General features: G+C 35.0%; 1 protein-coding gene and 1 long non-coding RNA gene across 2 annotated transcripts in view; both read right to left on the reverse strand.

Moving 5' to 3' along the window:
• Positions 1 to 26175, reverse strand: part of LOC115232343 (leucine-rich melanocyte differentiation-associated protein) — a 43403-nt gene extending 17228 nt beyond the window's left edge. The window contains exon 1 of the mRNA XM_029802179.2: positions 25843 to 26175. Coding sequence (XP_029658039.1) covers positions 25843 to 25932 — 90 coding nt within the window. The 5' untranslated portion in view covers positions 25933 to 26175. The remainder of the gene's footprint in view (positions 1 to 25842) is intronic.
• Positions 13448 to 25200, reverse strand: LOC118761270. The gene is made up of 3 exons (XR_004997254.1): positions 25191 to 25200; positions 17033 to 17042; positions 13448 to 13543 (listed from the first exon to the last, which is right to left on the reverse strand). It is a non-coding gene; the product is annotated as an uncharacterized LOC118761270 (long non-coding RNA).

Here is a 26175-nt window from a genome sequence, read left to right on the forward strand (position 1 = left end):
AGGATAGTTAAAACTGGAACCACTTTAATCAGAAGTCTGATAGAATTAAGCCTGATCTGAAACAAAACAATAACAATGGCAACAACTACTATCACCAAATCTTCTGTTCCTTCTTATTTACCACAGAGATATTAACAAATTCAACTGAAGGCCTGTTGCTAACAACCCACTACTAGGTCTAATAAATATCTGTAAAGTTATTTACAATGATGTAACCACCTACAATGATTCCTTAAACACTACAATGAAATTTCAAGTAATAGTGTACATAAATGCAATTATATATAGAATACTATAAACATAAAAATAATAAAAATAACAACAATAATTATTGTTGTTATAATTCTGTCTGATACAAGATTACAATGGGGTATTATAATTGCCCCAGTTGTATTATTAATTAAAACAAAATCACTAACATTCAGTGCAGTTTTTTGATTTAGTCTTGTAATTACTTTGTTTATGTATGGGAACCTTTCCAACCCAAAGAGAAAAGTTTAGTTTTTAGCCATTAAAAATAAAAAAGATAAAAAGAAAATAAACTAGGGTCATATTACTTGTCACAAACAATATTATTTCCAAGGAAATATAAATTTAGATTACTTTTTTTATATTTCTCAATGTAATTTTTGGTTTTGAATCTTATCCGAAATCATTTCAATGCTTGAGTCATAACCAGTAACTAATATTTTTTTACAGACAATTTTGTGTGGTACATTGATTTCATTAAATTCATTTATAAAAAGATTTCTTCACAGAAACAGGTTTATCTGAAAATCAATTTTTTTATGCTTTTATAATTATTCAGAATAAAAAAAATTAATAATAATAATGAAATTATCGTATACAGTGCTCAGGTGTACCACAACTTGTCAAAAGTGCATATAAAGCATATGCAGTAATGTACAAATGTCTGAGAAGTGAACAGTTTATGAGTCAGATACATACTTGTGTGTGTATGGAGGGGAGAAAATCAGGTGTAGTGTTGGCAAATCTCAGGAAGCATGGAAGTTTTGAAGGATGCAGTGCTCCGACAACTAACAACTGATGCCGGCAGTTTGTTCCATGCTTCAGCAACTCTTAGCACGAAAAAGTGTTTCCGAAAGTCATGGGAGCTGTGCTGTTTTCTGACTTTGTAAACATGTCCACGGGTGTTAGACAGGTGAAGTTTGAAAAGGTGCTCAGAGTTATTGTTAGTAACTGAATTCCAAACTCTGGAATCGTTATGATTTTCTGCAAGTTTGTTCTTCTAACAGTAGATTTCTTTGAGCTAAATTTATATATTTAAAAAATTTTGATGCTCACAATTCCTTATCAGATACACCTACTATTTTGATCTCAAAATCAGACTGACTAATCTTTTAAAATACTGATAGATTTATTTATGATATTTCTGCGTCAATGGGTGCTAGAAGGATCACTACCACTGCTTTTTTTCTTTTGGAAAAGCTGTAAACCTTTTACCAAATTTATTTTTTATGTTTTTGATGGTTAGTTACAAATAACTTGCACTGATGTTATTTTTCCTTCCACTGAAATTTATAAGTGAGGTAAAAATCAGCTAGTTTATATTATTTTGAAGGACTTTCACAAGCTCTATAAATTTGTGCTTAAATGTTACAAACTTCTTCTCATTACTGAAGAGATGTGTTTGTTTTTCCTTGAAAATGTTTGCTAAGCAAATCCACCATGAAATGTAACTTTACTAGCCAATCAGGATCTTCCAATTCAGGATAGCTACTAGCATTACCACAAAATGTTTGGAAGAATTACCAAAGGTACTCTATGTAAGCTGCAAATCTTTTCAGAACATCACCTTTAGAAAATTCTTAGATGTTATTATGCAGCAATAAATTTGAATAAATACAGTTAATCTCTTTTAGTAATACATAGTAATTTAGACCTCTTTGCTATTATTTCATTTACAACTTTGATTTAAGATTCATAACTTTCTTACGCTTGGGAAGTAAAGTTTGAGTGCAGAGTGCTGTTTTGGTGAATGACACACTGAAAAGAAAGCAATTATTGATTAAGTCATCAGGAGAATCACAAATCCCTTCTTTATCCTTTTCATGCTTGGTAACCCATCTATTGCTACTGAAACTAAATTTTTAGCGCTTATTTTCTTCTCTTTCAAACAATTGAAATCAGTCTAACAAATATATTTGCCACTTGCTTGTCTCTCATTTTTTTGTTAATTCAATCAGTTCTTCCTGAGAACCTTTACAATAAATAAATCTACATAAATGCAATCTGTCCAACATTATTTACATCACATGACTCATCACAAGCAACTGAATATCCTGGAGGAGAATTAATGTCTTTGATATGGTATTCAGTAATATTTGATGCCATATCAATAGCTCTTTGGTTATTTTTGGTGGGGGAGAATTTTTTTATTATATTAATTATATCATTTTTGTTGTTGAAATCAGAAATTAAATGCCTAACAATATTCTCCATTGGTAAAGGTTTTTCCTCCTTTTGAAATAATTTCCTAAAATTATCTCAACTTTTTCTATTTTCTTTTCCAGTTTAGAACCATGCATTTTTGTTATTCCCTAGCTGGATACTTTGCAAATGTCTTTCTAAGTCACTCTTACTGTTCACAAATTTCTCAAAACATCATAATTGTAAGCCAATTGAGTCTTCAATGTAAGTATACATCTCCAACCAAAGAGCTTTGTAGAAGATCCTACTCTTCTCATCACCAAATTTTTTTCAGATCCAACATAATTGTTCTATCATATGATAAGCTCAATGCTACAAACATTTTACCAATTCCACCAATATTTTACAACATAACAGTGACAGACAGGGCAAAAAGTAAAAAACACAATTGAAGCCAAGCATGAGTCCTGGACCAATCGTATCTGACCCATGAAAGAGAGAGAAAGAGAGAGGGAGAGAGAGAGCTCTTAGACATCAGATTCAAGCTCAAAGCTCACCAGATATAAATTCCTGATCATGTGCTTTAAATTTTTTTTAAAATTCAATTTGAGCATGTTGTGCCTGTCTGACATATAAGCTAATACAAGATAATAATCATAAATTGACTTATTGTAGCTCACTGGCATATATGGCATTGATACATGAATAACTGGCATATGGGATACTGACACACAGGTGTTGAGAAGAATAGTAAATAGATTAACATAGAAAGCATTCATTTAAATATTTATTTGTGTTTTTTAATTTAACAAAAGGATTGCTAGAATACTCATTAATCCACCATTTTGCTTCCAGGATATTTACAAAGCAAACTTTTCGTATTTAATAATAAAGCAAGTGCAATCATATTTGATGTAGTCAGCCATTTGACATAAATTTATGTAGATATGTAACAAAGACCAAACAAATGTATCTATGATATTCAATGTTTGCTGACTATTTTTGTAAATCTTAGATTATACTAGCAGTATCGCCCGGCGTTGCTCGGGTTGTAAGGGAAATAACTATATAAGCATTTTTAGAGAGTTATAGCCAAAAAATAGCAAAAAAATGCATTAAAAATTGAAAAAAAATTAAGGTAAATTTTTTTTAAATCGTTGACACATCGTAGATATTTTTAGAGAGTTACTTCCCTTATATAAAAGCGAAAAAATGCATTAAAATGGAAAAATATGATGGTAAATTTTTTTAGAATCGTAGACTCATCGTAGACGCGCGCTAATACCCAGAAGGGCTCGATATGAATCACGACTATAGGATACCCGCTTTTGGTTAAACTGCACCGCAAAATGTGGGAGTAATTACGAATGTAAATCGAAGGGGACAGACACACAACTTCACTCTTATATAAAGATGCTTTTTTTTTCAGTCATAGAGTTAGATTTATGAAGGTCTTCAGTAGAAAATCCTTCGAATTCTGACTCGCTGCTTGATATAATGAAATTCGTATCCATTTTTTGTCAGAATTACAAATTTTGAAAACACAATAGGAACAAATTTCGGAAAAAAATCTCCCATAATTCACGGAATTAAAATTACACTTCGATTTTTGTACAAAACTGTATTTGAAGTGTTTACGAAGTATAATACGTGTTTTCACGAATGTACTAAAGAGATTTACTCTGATATTCTCATTTAAATATGAATAGGTAAATTCGGGCGGTTTGGTAACGAAAAGGTTTATATAAGTGTCGTCTGTTTATACATAAACACTGTTTCATACTTTCAGTTTAGTCTTCCTCAAATCACTCTGTCGCTAATTTACTCTCTTCCAAGAACATTTTCACTCACTCTTATCTGTTAGCTTCCCATACATTTTACTCATGTATCTATCAGCGTGATAGACAGAAACAAATATTACATCTAGTTTCACTTTATTCGTTGCACACTGTGTGTTTGCGTGTGCTGTAAACCAGACTAAGAAAAGCATTTGACATACACACCAGAATGTGAGTTTTCTGTAAATTTTGCTTAATTGGAGTTTAAATTTTAAAAACTGGACCTGGCATGACGCGATGCATTGTACTCTTAAAACTGCTAGGTAAATTGTAATTGAAGAAATCCTATATTGTAGATTTGTATAACTCCCAAAGGGAGGCAGATAAAATCTGCCTTTTATAATAAGAGATTTGTGATATTTTGCAAACATTTATACCATATATGGTGGTGAACTGATAGAATTACAAGAGCATATTTGTTTCTGCTCTGCATTCTAGGCTCAAATTTCACTGAGGTACATTCTGCTTTTCATTCTTTAAGGGGGTCAATAAATAAAGTAGCAGTTCAGGAGAATGGTTCATTGAAATTTTAGAGTGTTGGCTGAGATGCCTTGTAGTAACTGTTCCAACTCTGAGTTCAAATTCCACCTACAGATGGTCATGCCATATACAGAGAAGGTTTCAAAGTGGAACATGACAGACTATGGCACTGGAATCTATCTGCAGACAGACAGACCTTGCCCACTATCATTTAAAAACAGTTGTGCCAAAGATTCTGGGACTTTGAAAATCAAACACTGTGGGGACTAAACTCACAATTCTTTCTCCAAACTAGTCAAACTCTCAAGCAAATGGCTCCTAGATTTTAGAAAACTTGGAAACACCCTTAACAAAGAAATGCTGATGATATCAAACTACTAACTAACAAGCTGCTAAACATGTTTCAGATTATGGAATCAAACAAGTAGAATCTAAGGGAATGTTCGTGCCATTATATAGTCTATTTGATTCTGCAGCATTTCTGTCAGTGAGGCACCTGAATTTCTCAACCAATCTTTTCTGCCCTTTTCAGTCTTGGACTTTCAACCAATCTGACATAGAATTAAATATTGGTATAACTTTCACTCAAGTGCTTAATTGGGTTTGATAATTCTGGTAGTGCCTACCTCTTCTCCAGGATATGGTTGGTATTGGTATTCAAGGAGTTTATCTTCCTTTGAATTCATCATCATCATCATCATTGTTTAACGTTCACTTTCCATGCTGGCATGGGTTGGACAGTTTGACTGAGGAATGGCGAGCCAGAAGGCTGCACTAGGCTCCAATCTAATCCGGCAAAGTTTCTACAGCCAGATGCCCTTCCCAATGTCAACCACTCTGAGAGTGTAGTGGGTGCTTTTACGTACCACCGGCACAAGGAGCAGTCAGGCTGTTCTGGCAACGACCATGCTCAAAAGGTGTTTTTTACGTGTTATCTGTACGGGATCCAGTCCGGCGGAACTGGCAACGACCACACTCGAATGTTGTCTTTTCATGTGCCACACTTGCAACAATCACGCTCAGATGGTGCTTTTAACGTTCCACTGGCACAAGTGCCAATCAGGCGGTACTGTCATTGGCCGCATCAGCAATTTTGATATTGATTTCACTTGCCTCAACAGGTCTTCGCAAGCAAAGTTTATTGTCCAATGAATGAGGGGCACTTTTAAGTGGGCTGGTTATACCCACTGGCATAGGCCATGGGTTATGGTCTCAGTTGGCTTGCTAGGTCTTCTCAAGCACAGCACATCTCCAAAGGTCTCAGTCACTAGTCATTGCCTCAGTAAGGCCCAATGTTTGAAGGTCATGCTTCACCACCTCATCCCAGGTCTTCCTGGGTGTACCTCTTCCACAGGTTCCCTCAACTGCTAGGGTGTGACACTTTTTCACACAGTTGTCCTCATTCATTCACAACACATGACCATACCAACACAGTCGTCTCTCTTGCACATCACGTCTGATGCTTCTTAAATCCAACTTTTCTTGCAGGGTGCTTACACTCTGTCGTGTATGCACACTGACTTTACACATCCAGTGGAGCATACTGGCTTCATCCCTTGCAAGCTTACGCATGTCCTCAGCAGTCATGGCCCATGTTTCAATGCCATGTAGTATGGCTGTTCATATACATGCGTCATACAGTCTACCTTTTACTCTGAGCGAGAGGACCTGTGTCATCAGCAGAGGTAGGAACTCTCTGAACTTTGCCCAGGCTATTCTTATTCTAGCAGCTACACTTTCAGAGCATCCAACCCCGCAACTGACTTGGTTCCCTAGGTAACTGAAACTATCAACTACTTATAGTTTTTCTCCCTGGAATGTGACAGAAGCTGTTCTCTGCACATTTCCAGTGTTTATTGCTCCTGAGCATCTGCCACATACCAAAACTATCTTCCCAGTTAGCCTTCCTTTGATATTGTTGCACCTCTTATGTGTCCATCTTATGGAGTTTCTACCTATGCCTTTTTTACAGATCAAGCAGGGCCATCTACCTGAAGGGATTTGTGGTTTGTCTGCCTTCCTACTTATTAAGACTTTGGTTTTAGCTAGGTTGACTCTAAGGCCCTTCGATTCTAATCCGTGCTTCCACACCAGAAACTTTTCCTCTAGGTATGATAGTGACTCGGCAATTAGAGCAATCCTGCTCAACACCCACACAACCTCTCCACTGGACCAACTGAGTAAGGGACCAGTTTAATGACCAATCACTCAACCATGAGCAGGTATCACTATATCACATGGTATCTCTGGCAGGTTTCCATCAGCTTGTGACGGGACTGGTTTTAACTTGATATAGCTTTATAGTAAGTATAAAAAGTTAACCAAGTCAGATTTGTTTGTTGTGAAGAATGGAATAAGATAGACATTTCAGATGGAATCCATTAAATAAATGAAGGACCCTGTCTGAAACATTAAATTTTACTCAGCTCCTCATGGACACTAACTTATTCAACTTTGTGGACTTTTTGTTCAGCTTATCAACAAATTTGTATCTAAATGAAAGTTGTAAACTTCATGACTTCAGCAGTTGAATTGGGAATACAAGTAGGATATTCATTTCATTGGCTCATCATACATTGACCATAACATTTCATTTGATATATGCTAACACAGTAACAGATGTCAGATAAAATATAATTATACAACACATTATAATCACATAGCATAAGACTAAACCAATTATTGAAACAGTTGATAACACAACCACCGGATATAGAATTTTTCACGCATACAAAAAATAAATACTAATAATAAATACACAAAAAATAGAAGCTTAATCATAAAAGCAATAGTAATTGTACAAAACAAAGCAAAATTGAACAGTATGATAACACATCCTTCTAACTAACTGAGATTTGTCCATGGCTAGTGAAAGAAAGCTTTAGTCAAAAGTCAAAAGTTCAAACCCATTGATAATGACACTATCAGATACACCATCCAGACAAGCCAGCATTGGAGCTTTTGCATGTTCACTTGAACTGGTAGAAATAGCAGCCAAATCTCTTTAAAACTACCACCTACTATCTTAAAAGAAGGATTCACTAGCTAGTGTAGTCCTAGCTGTCTAAAAAGATGAAACAGTCACAGCTTGATGCCATAGGTCTGCTTGATCAACAATGACTTCATCCAAATTAGTCAATGTGGTTACTCAATTGGTTAGAAATAGTTGCCACTCAGTCTCAAATTTCATCCTACATCTTTTTTTAAAAAAAGGACAAATTGGGTAGCAATGTCCAAGGTACTCTGAGAAAAGACATGATGGTCACAGCTAGACAATCTTTGGTCATTAGTCTGCTTAATTAGAGCTGACTCAGGTTTAAACACCAACGTCATGCAGAAGATAAGATTGTAAGGATCTAAAAATGTTAATGGACTCAGGAACATTAATTTATTTATTTGTGGGTTATCATTAAAGAATTTAAAGGTAAATAAGACCTGTCTTCCACAGCAGAAATGTTAATGCCACTTCTCCTGATGAAGAGGATTGACCTGCAAGAGCCCTTTGCCAATGTCACGTAAAAAGTGCCCATGGGGGCATCACGTAAAAATTGCTCATGCCAGTACCATGTTAAAAGCACCCAGTACGCACTGTAAAGTAGTTGGTGTCAGGAAGGGCATCCAGCTGTAGAAACAAAGCCAAATCAGACTGGAACCTGATGCAGCTCTCCTGCTTGCTAGCTCTGGTCAAACTGTCCAGCTCATGCCAGCATGGAAAATGGATGTTAAAGGATGATGATGATGTTATACAAAGTACATTTTATTAATCCCCTAACAATTTTTTTTTATCACAGCAAAGGATATGATCATTAATTAAATATTTGGCACAAATTTTGTGTGATAATCATTATGTGGAGTAAATATCCAGATAGACCACTTTCTATCGTAAAAATGTCCCTTAGGCATGATGTGATACAACACACTGTGGTACCACTTAAAGAACTATATTGTAATATATCCATTATAGCTACTATGTTTTTTGTAACATCAGAATTAATCTTTTCTACTGAATATTCAGTTTAGCAGGGTTCAAAGTTATTTCAAGCATTGAATATTAAATTTTTGTCACTCTTCTTCACTGATCCTATTTTTGTGTGTTTTCATTTGTAGATACAGCGGTTGGACAAAATAATGGAAACATCTAGCATCATAATTTTGAAATATTTATAAAACTGTCAAAAGCTTGTTTATTTCTATGTTTTTTTAAATTTATTATTGGTGTTGCTAAATATATTTTGCTTAAATTGCTGTTTCTTTTCAGATATCATTAGAAAAAGGTAATTAAAATTCATTAAAATGACAGATCTATCGGATTTTCAAAGAGGTCAAATTGTTGGTGCTCATATGGCAGGTGCTAGCATAACAAAAACAGCCAAAATGTTTGGTGTATCAAGAAGTACTGTCTCAAAAGTAATGACAGCCTTTGAGAAAGAGAGTGAAACCTCCTCGTTGAAACAAAACTCCGGAAGAAAACCAAAACTTTCAGATAGGGACCATTGGACTCTTATGTGAATTGTTAGAAAGGATCACAGAAGTACAGCTCCCAAAATTACTGCAGAGCATAATGACCACCTTGAGAACCCAGTTTCAACAAAAACTGTTCACTGGGAGCTGCACAAAGCTGGATTTCACAGGAGGGCTGCAATCAGAAAACCACTAATTTCAAAAACAAACATTGCAAAGCATTTAGAGTGAAGTAAAAACCTACAGAATTGGTTCCTAGAGCAGTGGAAGAATGTTATTTTCTTGGACGAATCATCCTTTACCCTATTTCCAACTACCGGCCAAGTATACATGTGGAGACAGCCAAAAGAAGCATTCGACCCAGACTGCTTTCTGCCAACTGTTAAACATGGAAGAGGATCTGTGATGATCTGAGGGGGGGGGGCGCTATATCTCGGAAATCCGCCAGCCCAATGGTTTCCCTTCATGGCAGAATTAATAGTCAAGACTATTTAAGCATTTTATCTGGTCAAATTCATCCTATGGTTGCAGAACTGTTTCCGGAGGGAAATGCAACCTTTCAAGATGATAATGCACCAATTCACACAGCTAAAGTTGTTACTGAATGGCACGAGGAACATTCTAGTGAAGTTGGCCACCACAGTCCCCAGATCTCAATATTATGGAATATTTATGGTGCATTTTAGAAAACCAAGTAAGGAGTTGATATCCTCTACCATCATCACTACAAGAACTGGAAACTGTTTTAGCTGAAGAATGGACAAAAATTCTTTTGGAAACAATTCAAACTTTGTACGAATCCATACTTCATAGAATTCAAGCTGTAATTACTGCCAAAGGCGGTCCTGCCTCATATTAAAATTAATTTATTTGAAATTTTAAGGCGTTTCCATTATTTTGTCCAACCCTTGTATATGTGTAAACAAACACGTACACACTCTCCCTCTCTCCTCATCTATCTATCAACCTATCAATTGGTTAGCTGTCATTTTTATATTGCATGCATATTAGACAACCACTATCATATGTATACTTATCAATATTATATTAATTTTACTATATTACATTCTTTTATTTCAAATACAGATTCCTTTTTTGGTGATTTAACATGAAACCATATTTTGGTGAAAGTTTTATTTTCATTCATAAGACTTATGAAGGTCTAAGAATGTCAATAGATTTAGGAATTTTAATGTTTCAAACAAAATGTAAAAGACTAATAAAAATATGAAAATCCTTAATAAAAATCATTAACCCATTACCATTTAAACTGGTCAAATCCAGCCCCAAATTTTCTACCTGTTTTATGTTCAAACTGGCCAGATTTGGTCTCTCAAACCTACTTAAAAACATCATTGAAAAATCAGCAATCACACCGGTTTCTGCCTGGCCAACTCCTGACAAACCCACCCACCCATGCCAGCATGAAAGGCAGATGTTAAATGATGATAATGATGTATCATCATCATCATCGTTTAGCATCCGTTTTCCGCGCTAGCACGGGTTGGACGGTTCGACCGGGGTCTGGGAAGCCAGGAGGCTGCACCAGGCTCCAGTCTGATCTGGCAGTGTTTCTACAGCTGGATGCCCTTCCTAACACCAACCACTTTGAGAGTGTAGTGGGTGCTTTTTACGTGCCAGGGGAGTCTGGCAGTGGCCACGATTGGTTGGTGCTTTTAATATGCCACCGGCACGGAAGCCAGTCAAGGTGGCGCTGGCATCGGCCACGTTCGGATGGTGCTTTTTATGTGCCACTGGCACAGAATCCAGTCGAGGCGGTGCTGGCATCGGCCATGTCCGGATGGTGCTTTTTATGTGCCACTGGCACAGGTATCACAACTACTATTTCCATTGATGTGTGTATATATATGTATATGTGTATATATATGTATATATGTGTATGTTTGAGTGTGTGTGTGTGTGTGTGCGCGTATGCGTGTGTGTGAAAAAAATCAATGAGTGAATCAGCGGTGAACTGACAAATATTTTGAGGTGTTTATGTATTTTTTTTCACACTTTGGTGATGTCCTTTTGTACCCAACATCAACGTTGCTCCTTAAGAGATTAATAAAATGATAAGTATCAGATAAAATTACCGAAATCACTATATTCAATGAATTCTTAACATTGATACTCCAATATGGTTGCAGTCCATACTGAAAGAAGTGAAAAAAATATAAGCAAATGATACATACTGCTGATGTGATATTTTGTAATTCATTCTAATGACAATTGAATTGTTTCCATAGACTAATAACTTAAGAGCATTTACACAGTCTTAAAGCTGATTTACACCAACTAATCTTTTAGAGGTGAATTTTTAAAATATGTCAGTTCTGTGTAGAAAACAACAACTGATGCAACCTTAATCCACGGTTCATTCATGTTCAACTCATGTAAAGATTTAAAAGTGTGTCAGATTGCAATGATTTTTTTTTTTTATGGTTTAAATAAGAGAACAAAAACTGTACACATATTACTTGTAGGCCTTCTGAGACAAGTGAAAATACAAAATTGACATTCTAGAGGAAAAAAGGATAAAAGAAGGGTAGAGGGAGTATACAAGTGAAACAGCAAATATACAATGATTCAAGCAAATTACAATGCTCTTATATATATATATATATATATATATATATATATATATATATATATATATACACATACATACATACATACATACACATATATATACATACATACATACATACATATGGACGGACAGACAGACAGATAAATGTCTGACCCATGTCAACCTTGAAAATAGACTTTAAATGCTACTTCTGCTGATGATGTATACACACACACACACAAGTACGGCTGTGTGGTGAAGAAGCTCACTTAAAAATTTTTTTTTAATGTCAGTAGCCACATGTTTTGTATTGTGATATGAGTATGGTAAAATGCAAATGCAGGTTGACATGCGTGCATGCTGATAACTAGCCAGCTCTAAGTAGTTGAATGGAGCAACATCTGTTTTTTAAAAAAATATTCTGAAAAGAAGTTTTTAACTAGAAATAGCTTTGATAATATGAACCATTTAAGATTTTTCAACTTGATATATCGGATAGATGAAACTCTAATGTATCTGTATTTATTATGCAGAATGCTCCTGAAGTATTTTCTTATAGGGAATGTAAATATCATCATTTTCCATGCTGGCATGGGTTGGACGGTTCATCAGGAGGTGACAGGCCAGAGGGCTGCAGTAGGCACCTGTCAGTTTTGGCATAGTTTCTATGGTTGGAAGCCCTTTCTAATGCCAACCATTTTACAGAGTGTAGTGGATGCATTTTACATGACACCAGCATGCGTACTTTTTGTGTGGAGCAAGCACAGGTGCTTTTTTATGTGACTCCAGCACAGATGCTGTTTCATGTGGGGCCAACACGGGTGCTTTTTTATGTTGCACCAACACAACACCCTTCTAGCTTTTTAGGTGGTAGTAGCACAGTTGCTTTTTTTGTAGGGCCAGCATGGGTGTTTCTTATGTGGCACAAGTACAGGTGCTTTTTCTACATGGATGAGTATTTTATCTCTTCTCTTGATAGTGCTAAATGTGTTTCTCCTCTATATTGTCACTCCCCTTTCTCTCTTAAGTCAAGATGGATGAGACTTGAAGCAAACAGCATTCACATACAAAAATGTACATACTAACACACAAATACAGATAGATGAGGACATCTCTATATGCATACACCCATATATTTGCATGTGCATGTGTGTGCATGCATGTGTATGTATTTGTACATACACATATATAAACACACATACACAACAAATCCTGTCTTGCTTTCTCTTTCTCTAACCTTCTCTGACCTCAAATACAGACATAAATGTTTGTAAGGCAATGGGTCTACTTAGTTTTTTTGACAATGAGTATTTTCCTATATTTCAGTAAACTGAACAGCCAACTCACTGAAATTGTAAGTGGTGTAGTGTTTTACAGAATTGGCATGACACAGTGTGTAATAAGACTTGCTGCTTCAATTACAAGTACAGTCCATCTGGCAGCTTCCACAAAGTTTCTAGTTACTCAGTTTAACTCTTAAGGCCTGAGTTGACCAGAGGTTGCAGTCATTTACACTTACTCAAGATGTCACACAGTGGGATTGATCTATGACTTCTTGGTCAGTGCTGGTGACACATGAAAGGCACCCGTGCCAGAGGCACACAAAGGACATCCATGCTAGTGCAATATCAAAGGCACTCGTGCCAGTGACATGTAAAAGGCATCCATGCTGATGACATGTAAAAGACATCCAGTACATTCTATGAAGTGGTTGGTGTTGGGAAGGGTATCTAGCTATAGAAATCAAGCCAAAACAGACTGGAACCTGGTGCAACTCTCTGACTTACCATCTCCAGTCAAACTGCCAGCATGGAAAACATATGATAAATGATAATGATGATGATACATGTATACACATTTATAAATACATAATTATACAGAAGTTTATATATCATCATCATCATCATTTAACATCCGTTATCCATGCTGGTATGGGTTGGCCAGTTTGACCAGGGCTGGCCAGCTGGAAAGCTGCATCAGACTCTAGTCTGATTTGGCATAGTTTCTATGCCTAGATGCCCTTCCTAATTTTATATGCACATGTGTGTGTGTGTGTATTTGTGTATATATCCTCATCATAATGTAATGTCCACCTTTTCATGCTTGCATGTATCAGAGTTTATTTGAGGATGGTTTTCTTTCATCAGATGTCCTTCATGTCACCAACTGTTCTCTGTTTGCCAAGTAAGGTAATATTTCCCCATGGCAAAATACTGGAAATGACTGACACTTGTATAACAATGACACTCATTTCAATTATCACACAATGTCAAGACAAGAAGGCATAAGCACATGCACACACTCACACACACACTCACATACATGTATACACATACAATGCAGGATTCTTTCATCATCATCCTCCTCATCATCATCATCACTTAATATCCGTTTTCCATGCTGGCATGGATTGAATGCTCCCAAATCCACTTTCAATGCTTTCGTCAAACTGGGAATATAGCAAAAGATACTTGCTCAAGGTGTCACATTGTGGGACTGAATCTGGGACTATGTGGTTGGGGAACAAACTTCTTACCACACAGCCATGCCTGCATCTACTATGTATAAACGTGTTCACACACATTCATACATATACATACAAACATATATATAAATACATACATATCAATGTGCAGAAAATCTTCCTGTCAAAAAGATAATAATATAAATGATATTAAATGTTATAAACACTAATTTGAGACATCTTGTTACCCTTTCTGTCTTTCAAACATCTGCTAGTTTTCCCTTCTCTCCAACCCTTTTCTCACTCATTGAGCTGTTATTTAGCCCTAATCCAGCACACCTCTGAAAACTATTCAAGATATGGCTATCCTGTCATTTATCCAGACAAACTACATTATGCTACCCCCACCCTTTTTTTTTTTTTTTTAGATGATACAGAGATTTGAGATTTTGAAGGAGATTTGGCCGCCATTCCTAACTGGAAAAGTGATATTAAAGAAGCCCATTTATTAATAAATGGTGACTATAAATGTTGTTGGTTAGTCCTTAATTGGTCCTAATTAAGCAGAATTATGATCAAAAACATTCCACTCATGACCATTCCATCTTTTTTCTGGCCATAATATACAAATATTTTAAAATGTATATCTACTATATGAGAATAATGTGAAAAGGAGAGATATGATAAGAAATTAAACAAACCCCCAACCCCACCAAATAAAAAAATTGATAACTTTGGTATCGAATGATCTACATGAATAGATCTGTCAAACTGTTATCTCTTTGGTTAACTTGTAATGCAATTATTACTAAGAAAATTTGAACCAGATATGAAAGGGAAGAGGAAATCATACATATGAAGTGTTTTATTTATGTTCTTCAGTTATCAAAAGGGTTTTTAAGTGTAGATAAAGACTTTCATAAATCCGTGAGGAAATATACATTTAAATCAACTAAAATTACAACTCTAATGAAAAGTAAAAAAATACTAGTGCTAGTGATAATTCTTGTCATGAACAATAGGGGACATAATTGAAAAATCAAAACAGTAAAACTTGAATGGGAACATGTCATGATTAGTGAATCTGGTCTTTTGTAAAAATGACTTTGCCTGATATTATTTCTTTCATTAAACTAGAAAAGGGAGAAGAATTTTTCTATTTTTCTCCTTCACCCATTTCAAATCATTAAATGATGAGTCAATAAGTAAGTTGCTACATAGTTCCTTGCCCTACTATAAATAGAAGCAACAGTTTCAGGTTACATACATCAGTGTCTTAAACAGGCAAGGACACATTGGAAAAATGTAGTCCAAAATATGTAACAAAATGGGATAGTTTTAGCTGGAATGCATTTGACCATAAATGAAGCCTTCAATCAGGATTGACTTGTGACTAAATAACCACTTAGGTACAAGAATGTTTATAGCCTAAGATCTAAAATGGGCAGACATTGAAATTTATGTCTTCAGTAAAACTGTCAACAGTAAAAGCAATAGAGATTTAACTGATAGAGCCGAGTATATCATAGATCCAAACTAGTTTATGTGATGATATTGGATCCAAATTACTTTATGTAATGATATTAAGATTCAGTTAGGGTATCAGAAGTTCACATACTCAAAGGCTAGTAGAGATCCAAAGGACATGGTACTTAAATGGTACACTATTGCTATCTGCTTTCACAAGCTTCTTATCTGACCAATCTTTCATAGGAATGAGTTTGGAGCATTATATGTTATGCTTTGAGGAAACATTAATGTCTATCATCAGGACTGACTTGGGAAGCAAACAGTGGATACTGCTGGCTATTGAACACTACAGCAGATCCTTAATAACTAAAAAGGGAAGACTATTTTTGATTTTGTCTGACAAACTTACCTGCACTTACCACAACTCAATTATATCTGGGCATCTCAGTGCAGGTGAACTCGTATGTCCTACAATACTATGAACAGAAAGGGTCGATACTACAAAAGAGCAAACTTTTGGGAGATGAAATGACACTTTAAATTAAATGACTGGTAAAGGATCCTAAAAAAGGTATGCATTTGGGATATAACAACTATATAAAATGTTATGGGTTTATCCTTTCAAATGACAAGCACAGAGAACCTGAAAGAATTATCTCCTCTGCCATCAACTGAAAAAGAATAAATGAAAGGTCACACAAGCAAGATACAGCCACAAACAGGAAAAGAATCTGATGAAAAGAAAACAATACCAGAATGAAGATAGACTTGATGAATGACAATATTAGCAGCTAAACTGTTAGAGCATTGTAAACTCTCTCTCTCCTTCTTCTAGAACAGGACACTCCCATATTAGCCACTGATCCTGCATACTTAGCAACAAAAGGAAAAATCTACAAAAGTAATTGTAAAAAGGATCCCCCACCAACACCAGGCAACATAATAAGGGATAATTTTCAACTCAAAAGACATCATAAAGACAAGTCAGCAAAACCACCAATTCTGGTCATACAACAACCAAAGTCCTGAAGAAGTACTGTAAGGATGGGTTAGTTTCTCATGTTACCTATTTAAGTGCTGCCTTACAGCACATGTCCAAACCTATATTTCCTGTGACATCTATACATAAGGTGGATTTTAAAGAAGAGCCCCAAACGACTAACACATATCTTTACTTGAGATCACTTATTAAGGTTATCTCGACAGATATTCTATAGAAATTATAGCCAGCACTAATTTTTGTTATGACATTTTGTTTCCAAGATGTCAAATGTAAACAAACATTGAGATCAAAAACGAAAAAAGGTAATGGGCTTATATGCCATATTTCAGGGGGTTTTGCCCCTCCATCAGCACCCATCTAACCCTTTAATCTTTTATTTAATAGTCACAAGTAAAGTAATGGAATCAGTAATCAGTAAATAACTGCTGAAAAATGAACTCATTTCTTGATGACAATTTGGCTTCTGACAATACTAGAGTACAACAGGTCCCACTATCCTTTCTCAGATATGGAACAATCACTCAGACATGGATAAGGAAATACATGTTAGTCCTTAACATCTAAGGAACACTGAAGAACAGTCTATTACAACAGAATTTGCAAGAAACTGAAATCAGTCGATCTGTAGGAAACTGTTTAGGTAACTGCAAAGCTATCTTAAGGAGGCCCATCAAAGTCACTCTTTCAGGATACCTATCAAACTTACTCTGTCTTCTAATAGTCCTCATTTTCATAGACAATTGGGTCAATGTCTGTCAAAATATGTTGAACTTTTACATGAGTGACTTTATGCTTTTATGGACTTTATTCACTTGTGAGCTGAGAAGGTGAATGTGACTTTTCAGCAGTCAGCTGAAGTTATAAAAACTTGGGTGAAAGACTACAAAGTGACTTGTAAAAGAGGCCAATCAAACCACTTGAGATACTCAACTAAAGCATTCTTGGAAACAGCAAGCTTCTAAATTAATTTGACATAGCAGCAAATCATGGTGTAAAATTATCAAAGAGAAATTGATTATGTTCTTTAAGGAGAATGACTTGCCAATTGGTAAACAAGATAAAGCTACTCAAACAGTCAAAATAAAGATATGATAAACTTAACCTTTAACTAAAAGTAAAGGGAGTGGTTATACATCTTATTAAGAGAGATAGATAAAGATTTTTCAAACAACAGTACCCTTTAAAAACATTCAAACAATTCTGAGTAGGAACACTCTTGGACCTATAACTGTATGTAATAGCTCTGTTAGACATTTTCTATATGCGCTGATCATCCCAACATATCAAAAGTAACTAAAATCATGATGCTGAATAAGTGTACAGATGTAAACAACATGCAATTTAATAGTGGAAACTTTCAAACATTTAGTCATCAACCCTCTAGCACATACAATATAGTTTAGAAGGCTCCAATAACAAAAGTAATGCAAGAGTCAATATTTTTGCAAGAGGTTGATCAACTGATGTGTTCATCCACCTAGTTCACAAGGTTCACAACCTGAGAACATCATTAGTATACATCACATATTCATAGCAGCACACTACAGATGTTTTCAATTACACTCAGATTTTCTCTCAGCTCATTTGTGCTCAATCATTCAATGGGATGTTCAGCAAGTAATGCTCTGTTTTTGCATATTCTCTGCATTTAGCACCCATGTTTTGTCACCATGAAATATGCCACTCCATACACAAGCCTCATACAATCTACTATTCACTCAGAGAGAGAATTCCTTTGTTGCCAGAGGAGGTAACAGTTTATTTTTATTTAGATGGCTGCATCTTCCCCACCCCCACTATCTCCTTCAAAGACTCAGCCCTACTTGTTTCAAAACCCACTATCCCTTATCACTTTCTTTTGTTCTGATTCTGTTTAACCTATTATCATTATTAATATTATTATTTTCATTATATCCTCCAAATACTCATGAAAAAACACATACACATATATACTTTGTTGGGTACTTCACTAGCAGTATATTGGATATACGTTATCCCATAGAGGGTTGGATTTACAACCCCTATATATATACACACATATATATATATATATATATATATATATATATATATTATATATATATATATATATATATGTATATACATATATATATATATATATATATATATATATATATATATATATATATATATACATATATATATATATGTACATATATATATATATATATATATATATATATATATATATATATACATATATTGTCCAACCCATGCTAGCATGGAAAACAGACGCTAAACGATGATGATGATGATGATATACATATATATACATATATATATATTGATATATTAATATATGTATATATATATATATGTGTGTGTGTGTGTGTGTGTGTGTATATATATATATGTTTGTGTGTCTGTGTTTGTCCCTCCAACATCGCTTTACAACCGATGGTGGTGTGTTTACATCCCCATAACCTAGCAGCTCGGCAAAAGAGACTGACAGAATAAGTACTAGGCTCACAAAGATTAAGTCCTGGGAGCGGTTTGCTCGACTAAAGGCAGTACTCCAGCATGGCCACAGTCAAATGACTGAAACAAGTAAAAGAGTAAAAGATTAGTAGAACAAGCAATATGTAGTCCAATATTAATCAAAGGTATTTTTCACATAGATGACACCTAAACCTATCCACTCTGAACTTTGTAGCAGGAAACAAAAAGGAACAGCTCAATCCAATTCACTGTTTCACTAGAAACAATTCCAGAAAGAAAACTAATCATGCAAAAGGTGGTGCCCCAGCATGGCCTCAGCCTCTGACTGAAACCAGTAAAGTAAAAGAAAAGAAATATTGGGCCTAGTTCAGCTCCTGTCATTAAACTGTTCAACCCATACCAGCATGGAAAATGGACGCTAAATGATGATGATGATAAGTGTGTATGAGTGTGTGTATGTGTGTGAGTGAATATATATATATATATGAAAATATTGTTCCAATGTACACATATACTAATCTATATATCAACAAAAATATGTACTTAAACACACACACACACACACAAATCAAGGCCAGATTAAGGTCAACAGATGCCCTAAGCACAATCCCTCAACCCTTTCATTCTCAGACAAGATGTTAATAAGACATAACAAAAGTGGATTGCAGAATAAAAGATTAAAATTTCAGTTTTCTTTCAGGTCAAACCCAACAGCTGTATCAAATATAATGTTTATTTTAATTGTATTTAACAGCAGCAAGGAATATACGTATATAGTTCATTGATAACTAGGGCCACAAGAAATATTCCACATTTTCAACACTAAATGTTTGACATTAAAAAAATAATGCTATTGTAAGAGAAATATAGAAATTGAAAAATTTGTTGAAAAATTATTTTTACAGAGATTGATGGTTTTGAAGAAAAAAAGAAATTCTAATGAAGTAGTATCAGTATTTGTCAGAAGCAAAATATTCATTCCATTTGTTTCTAACATTGAAGATATACAGCAATTTAACATATGTGAATCAAATTGTAAAATAATATTTATTGTTGCTTACTAAGTGCAGATTTTAATCTATGGAATTTTGTTAATAGTTTAACTTCTAATGAATTTCCTTGTTAGCTTTCATTCTTCTCCCAATTCTGTGTTATCCCAGAGCTGTAGAAAATTGTACATATTAAGAATAAGGAAGTAGACAAGATTTTGGATAATACTTTAGTGTTGTCATCTCATTTTGAGAGATTCATCATAAATGATTTATTTACAGAAAATTCATGCTTTTTATATATATATGTCAGTTAGTTGAAAAAATCTGGAGTGACTCTGGATTTTTTTCAGCTAACTCACAAACACGGTATGAATTTTCTGTAAATAAATCATTCATGATGAATCTCTCAATAAGAGATGAAAGTGCTAAATAATTATCCAAAATCCTAACTACCTGATTTTCTTAAAATATATATACACAAACATACATGAATATATACACATTATATACAATAATGTAAATATATATATATATATATATATATATATATATATATATATATATACACACACACACATACATACAATATATATATAGTGTGCACCTTTGTCACTTGCTCTCTCTCTCTTTCATATACAGGCATACGTCAATGTAAGTTGTTTTGATTTAAGTCATTCTCGATTATACGTCATTTTCATAAATAATATATAGAAAAATAAAAATCAAGTTTTACTTTTACTTGACTTTACGTCTGCCTGCTACATCATTAAAAAACCCATTAAAAGCACATAAAATCATGTTACTGTACAATAAATAAGAATAAAAGCATATAAAATCTTATTAAAATACATACAGTAAGTAAATGTAAAGATACACATCATAAAGTAGTGTAGCTTAGTGAACGGAATCAGGAAATCAGTTGTGTTGTCTTATTTATCGGTCTTTTGGAGCTCATTTTGCACTGTATTTCCAATACCTACCATTAGGTGTTGTCACGCGTGATTCCCGCAATTGTTTTGAATTAAGATTTGTTTACATCTGTTTATCAGCTACTTTCTCATTCTCATTCATTTGTGACATTATTTTCTACCCCCATGACTCCTTAGAAAATTCATAGTGAAAGTGCTAAACATCATGTTATAATGCTGGAAGATAAACTGGCTATGATAAAATGCCATGAAAAAGGTGAAAAAGTGGTAGCAATTGCACGATCTTTTGGGATGAGTTGGACAACTTTATCAACCACTATACATAATAAGGACAAGATTTTAGCACATATCAAATCTGAAGCTCCAGGGATGAAGAATATTGCCATCAATAAGAAAAGCGGCAAAATCTTTGAAGAAATGGAAAGTCTTCTTTTTCTTTAGATTTTTAGGTTGAATCATCAGCATGCTACTATTAGTTAAGAAATTATTCAAGAGAAAGCGTTGTCTTTGTTTGAAGACCCGAAGAAAAAATATCCAGATGAGAAAGATGTAGAGTTCAAGGCAAGTCAAAGATGGTTCATGAGATTTAGGGAGTGAAGAAGTTATCACTCCATTAAGAAGCAAGGTGAAAGCGCATCAGCTGATGAACAAGCAGCAGAGGAATTTCCTAATGCATTAAAGAAAATCATTGAAGAAAACGGGTTTCTTCCTGAACAAATTTTTACCATAGACGAAACTGGATTAGATTGGATAAAATTGCCAGACCGTTCATTCATTTCCAAAGGAGAAGAAAACTATTCCAGGCTACAAGGTCTCAAAAGAACGTGTATCCATTATGTTGGGAGGTAATTATGCAGGAGTTAAAGCCATTGCTTGTGCATCATGCACACAACCCACATGCCCTGAAGAACATACCCAAGGCATCTCTCCCTGTTATATGGATGGCTAATTCAAAAGCATGGGTTACTGTTATTGTTTTTGAAGATTGCTCCTTCAATCATTTTATCCCAGAAGGGAATTCCTTTCAAGGTTTTACTTATTTTAGATAATACTCCTGGCTACCCGCAAAACATCGTAGATTTTGACCCCAACATTACCATTGTATACCTCCCTCTGAACACCACTTCTTTTCTGTAGCCAATGGATCAGGGAATAATTGCTATCTTCAAGCATTACTATATGAAGCGTACGCTACAGCAAGCAATAGCTGCAACTGATCTTGATGAGTCCATCACACTTCGTGACTTTTGTAAGAGATACAATATCTACAAGGCTGTACAGAACATAGCAGCGGCATGGAATGATGTACAGAGCATGGTTAATAACACTCTCAGATGTGTGATGCACAAGTACATCAAATACAACTTCTATATGATGAGGGCAGTTTGTGTCCTGTAGGAACCATGAAATTGCTTGTTAGATAAACTCAAGCACTCCAAACATCCTTTCATGCCCTGTCTTTTCTTCAATGAGAATAACTTCAACCAGAACCAGAATGTGAACAAGAAGAATGACAGATGGCTATACGTGGACCTTACAGAAGAACTCATGGTGATACAAACCAAGTTCCTGTTGTCTCAGATGAGCCTGAGTGTCGTGAGAAACAATAGCCATGTCATGCCACCTCACTTCTTCCTGCAGGACCTCAGGATTAATGCCACCACCCATATCAAGATGTTACACCTGATGGTCAAGTCTTGGGTTGAGGAGTGATCCAAAAAAGACTGTGTTTTGGTAGAACTCTACTTCCTCCAGCATGGCTCTCATGACCCAGGAGGAGCTGACCATAAATTTTTATGTGGCCTCTTAGTCTTCTTGATCAGAACTCATAGGACTACTATATCTGAGGTGTGACCGAGAGAATTATTAACCAGCAGCCTCAATACCGGCAGCTCATTGAAGGCTGCTATTGTAGATGTAATGGGCAACACAAACAAGTATCACTAGATTTTGGCTGAGAACTATTCTATTGAAAATTCTGTTTCTTTAATATATCTAGTAACACATTTTTTTTGTCGTTATATATTTTTCGGTTAATGTTGACATTATTACCCGGAAACGAAATCGAAAATAAAATAGTGCAACGGATGTAAAAAAAAGGTGTAGGAAACGAATATAAAAACAAAAACTCCTGGAAAGCAACGGGGGTGGTGGTGGATGGAGAAAGGCCTTCAGAAAATTCACAAGATCCAATGTTTTTCCCTCATAACTTTTCGGAAAATGTTTTTTTTTGTTTTTATTTTGATGAAATTTTATATAAATACCTTTCAAACGGTATAGATTACGATTATAAAGAAATTTGTGGGAAAAAATCTTTTTCGAGGAGATGGGGAGAGGACTTCGAAAAATTCACAAAGATCCGATGTTTTTTCCTCGTAACTTTGAGGAAAATGGATATATTTCTACTTCACAGCCACATAGGAAACAAATCTGAAAACAAAAATACACAAAAAGCAACAGGGGTGGGAGAGGACTTCGGAAAATTCACAAGATCCAAATTTTTCACTCGTAACTTTGAGGAAAATAGAATCCTTTTGAAATCACAAATTAGGCTTTGAAGGGTTCGGGTCCTTCTACTATATAAATAGATAGATTTCCTACACCTTTTTTTTTACACCCGTTGCCATATTTTATTTTCGATTTCATTTGCGGGTAACATTGTCAACATTAACCATTTTTTCTATTTAATATCTTTGTCATTCCTAATATTCTTATTCTGTTCTCTTTACACTATATATAAGCATACCTACAGAAGTGTAACATCCTCACCAACTTTGTTTCTTCATATCTTTCAGAAAACCGGATACTACAATTTTTCCAAAATTTCAAGTTTCATATTGTAGATATATATGTAATGTATGTCATTTTGTATGTGTGTGTGTCTACCAATTTTCTTCTCACATTACATTTCGATATAATCGTAATCTACACGCCAGAAGGGTATTTGTAGAAAATTTCATTAAAAAAATATTCATTTTTCGGAAAGTTACGAGGAAATAAAATCGATTTTCAGAAACTCGTGTCTTTCATCCAAGGAAAAAACCTTCACAACAAATTTCACACCTGTGTAGGTGTGTGTGTGTGTACAATGGAGCAATGTTGGAAATAGAGAGGATATATTGGGGTACGACGTATACCCACTTCTCAGTTTCTGGATTTTATTCGTTCATTATCTATTATTATTATTAAACTATTATTAGCTATCCTTTGTCAAGTTTCTATTACTGTAGATTTACTTATTTTATTTATTATAAATGTGCACGCATATTTTATTCAGTTATCATAATAAAACACATGAAAAGATTAATTTATAATACTGTATGAGAAGTTCAGTATTCTGGCTGGAACAATGGAAATTAAGGGATTGGATGATTTTGCGAAGGATGAAGTAAGGTATTTGATATACGTATATTTATCTATGGTACACACAGTTCCAAATTTAGGACAAATGAGGCCCTATGCTAATTAAGTTATGATACGTGTTCAGGAAATTCATCTTAAAAAAGATCTTGGACGGGAAGATGCCCCCCCCCCACATATACACCTGGTGAAACGGGGCCGTGTGCTTCCGGCACTGGTTACATACCAAGTACATGTCGCTGGCCGCTCCGAATTATTTCTCTTTATTTTTGTTTAAATTACAATAAGTATACTGACTGAACAAAAGAAATTTTCCATGTAAACAAACTTATACTTCTTTTCCAACACATCGTAGTTATGTTTACGTACATAACAAAAGAATAAAATCTGCAATAAGTCAATGACTACATTTCGTCACTTTTACATTCGATACATCAAAATTACTGGTAAAGTACAACTCAGTAACTAGGAAAGTACAACTCAACAGGTAGTCAGTGTGTGTATGTGTGTGTGTCTATGTATTTAGGCAAGCTGGTATGAATGTAACATACGTACGTAAACGCTACATGTTTATTTTCCCACAAGATGAAAAACAATAATAAAAGTTAAAGAAATTGGGGGACGAAAAGCTGTTTCACAGAAATCTTATTCCACAAAAGAAGGAAGTATGAACACAAAATTCTAACTTTGGAATATATAGGGTGAGTGTTATTGTTTAGACTCGTAACAACAGATGCCCCGCTGATGTTCGCTCGGCAATCGTGTTCAACCACGGAAAATGTTGAGGGACAGTGTTCCTCCACTTTTCGACTCACGGAGATGGGGAGATTTAAAGCGACTGATCCCAACCTCAGCCTCAAGTTCCAAATACTCATTTCCGTCACATTGTGCAGCTCTTTTAGCAAACGCCTTCTACAATAAACTCTGCCAACACAAAGCTTGTCAGTGAAATTGGGCACACAGAAATTAAGAGAAAGTTAGCACGATGAACTGTATCTGTAATAGAAAGGGCTAGCCTTGTCATACACTATCACACTAGTTCTGACGGAAGATTAAGTTAAGAGTACAAAGTGTCAATGAAATACTTCCATGAGCAATTTAGTTGATTGAACGACTAGAATAGTCATTATTGAAACTGTAGCGTAATGGAATATGAACTTTATAAACAATTAGATCCAGGCTAGCAAGGATTCTGCCGACCTATGATCAAAGGCAGTTTAGTCATGACTAACCCACCTGTTTCAAACAGTATATCTATTTTGCATTATCTAATTTAACTTCCTTTATTTTGAAGATGTGACTGTTAATTCTAGCAGGCCAAGTAACCGCGAGGGGGATCCCTTGTTGGTTCTTAGTTTATGAGGTGTGAAGGAGAGGGAGAGAGAATTTCCTCACGGTTAGCGAAAACAAAATGCAGTTTACCTGTCCGTTTGCGAAGACTATATTTTCCTTCTTTTTCTCGCTCTTCTCTCCATTTTTAGGTAAAATAGGTTTTCCTTTGTTAGTCATCATGAAGAGATGAACTGACAATGAGCCACTGGTATGGAGAAAAGTTGGAAATCACGATTTAATAGAAAGGCGACAGCTTTCGTTAATAACTTACAGCTTAGTTTGCCAGCGAATGATTCTACTGGCTGAATGTTTGTGTGCGTGTATGTGTGCGTGTGTGTGTGTGTGTGTACATGCATAGATATAAAATTAAGCCAGTTGTAATGAGACAAGGAAAGGTGTCTCGTGATATAATATTGTTTGTAC

This window comes from Octopus sinensis, linkage group LG2 (genome assembly GCF_006345805.1).
Source record: "Octopus sinensis linkage group LG2, ASM634580v1, whole genome shotgun sequence".
NCBI lineage: Eukaryota > Metazoa > Mollusca > Cephalopoda > Octopoda > Octopodidae > Octopus > Octopus sinensis.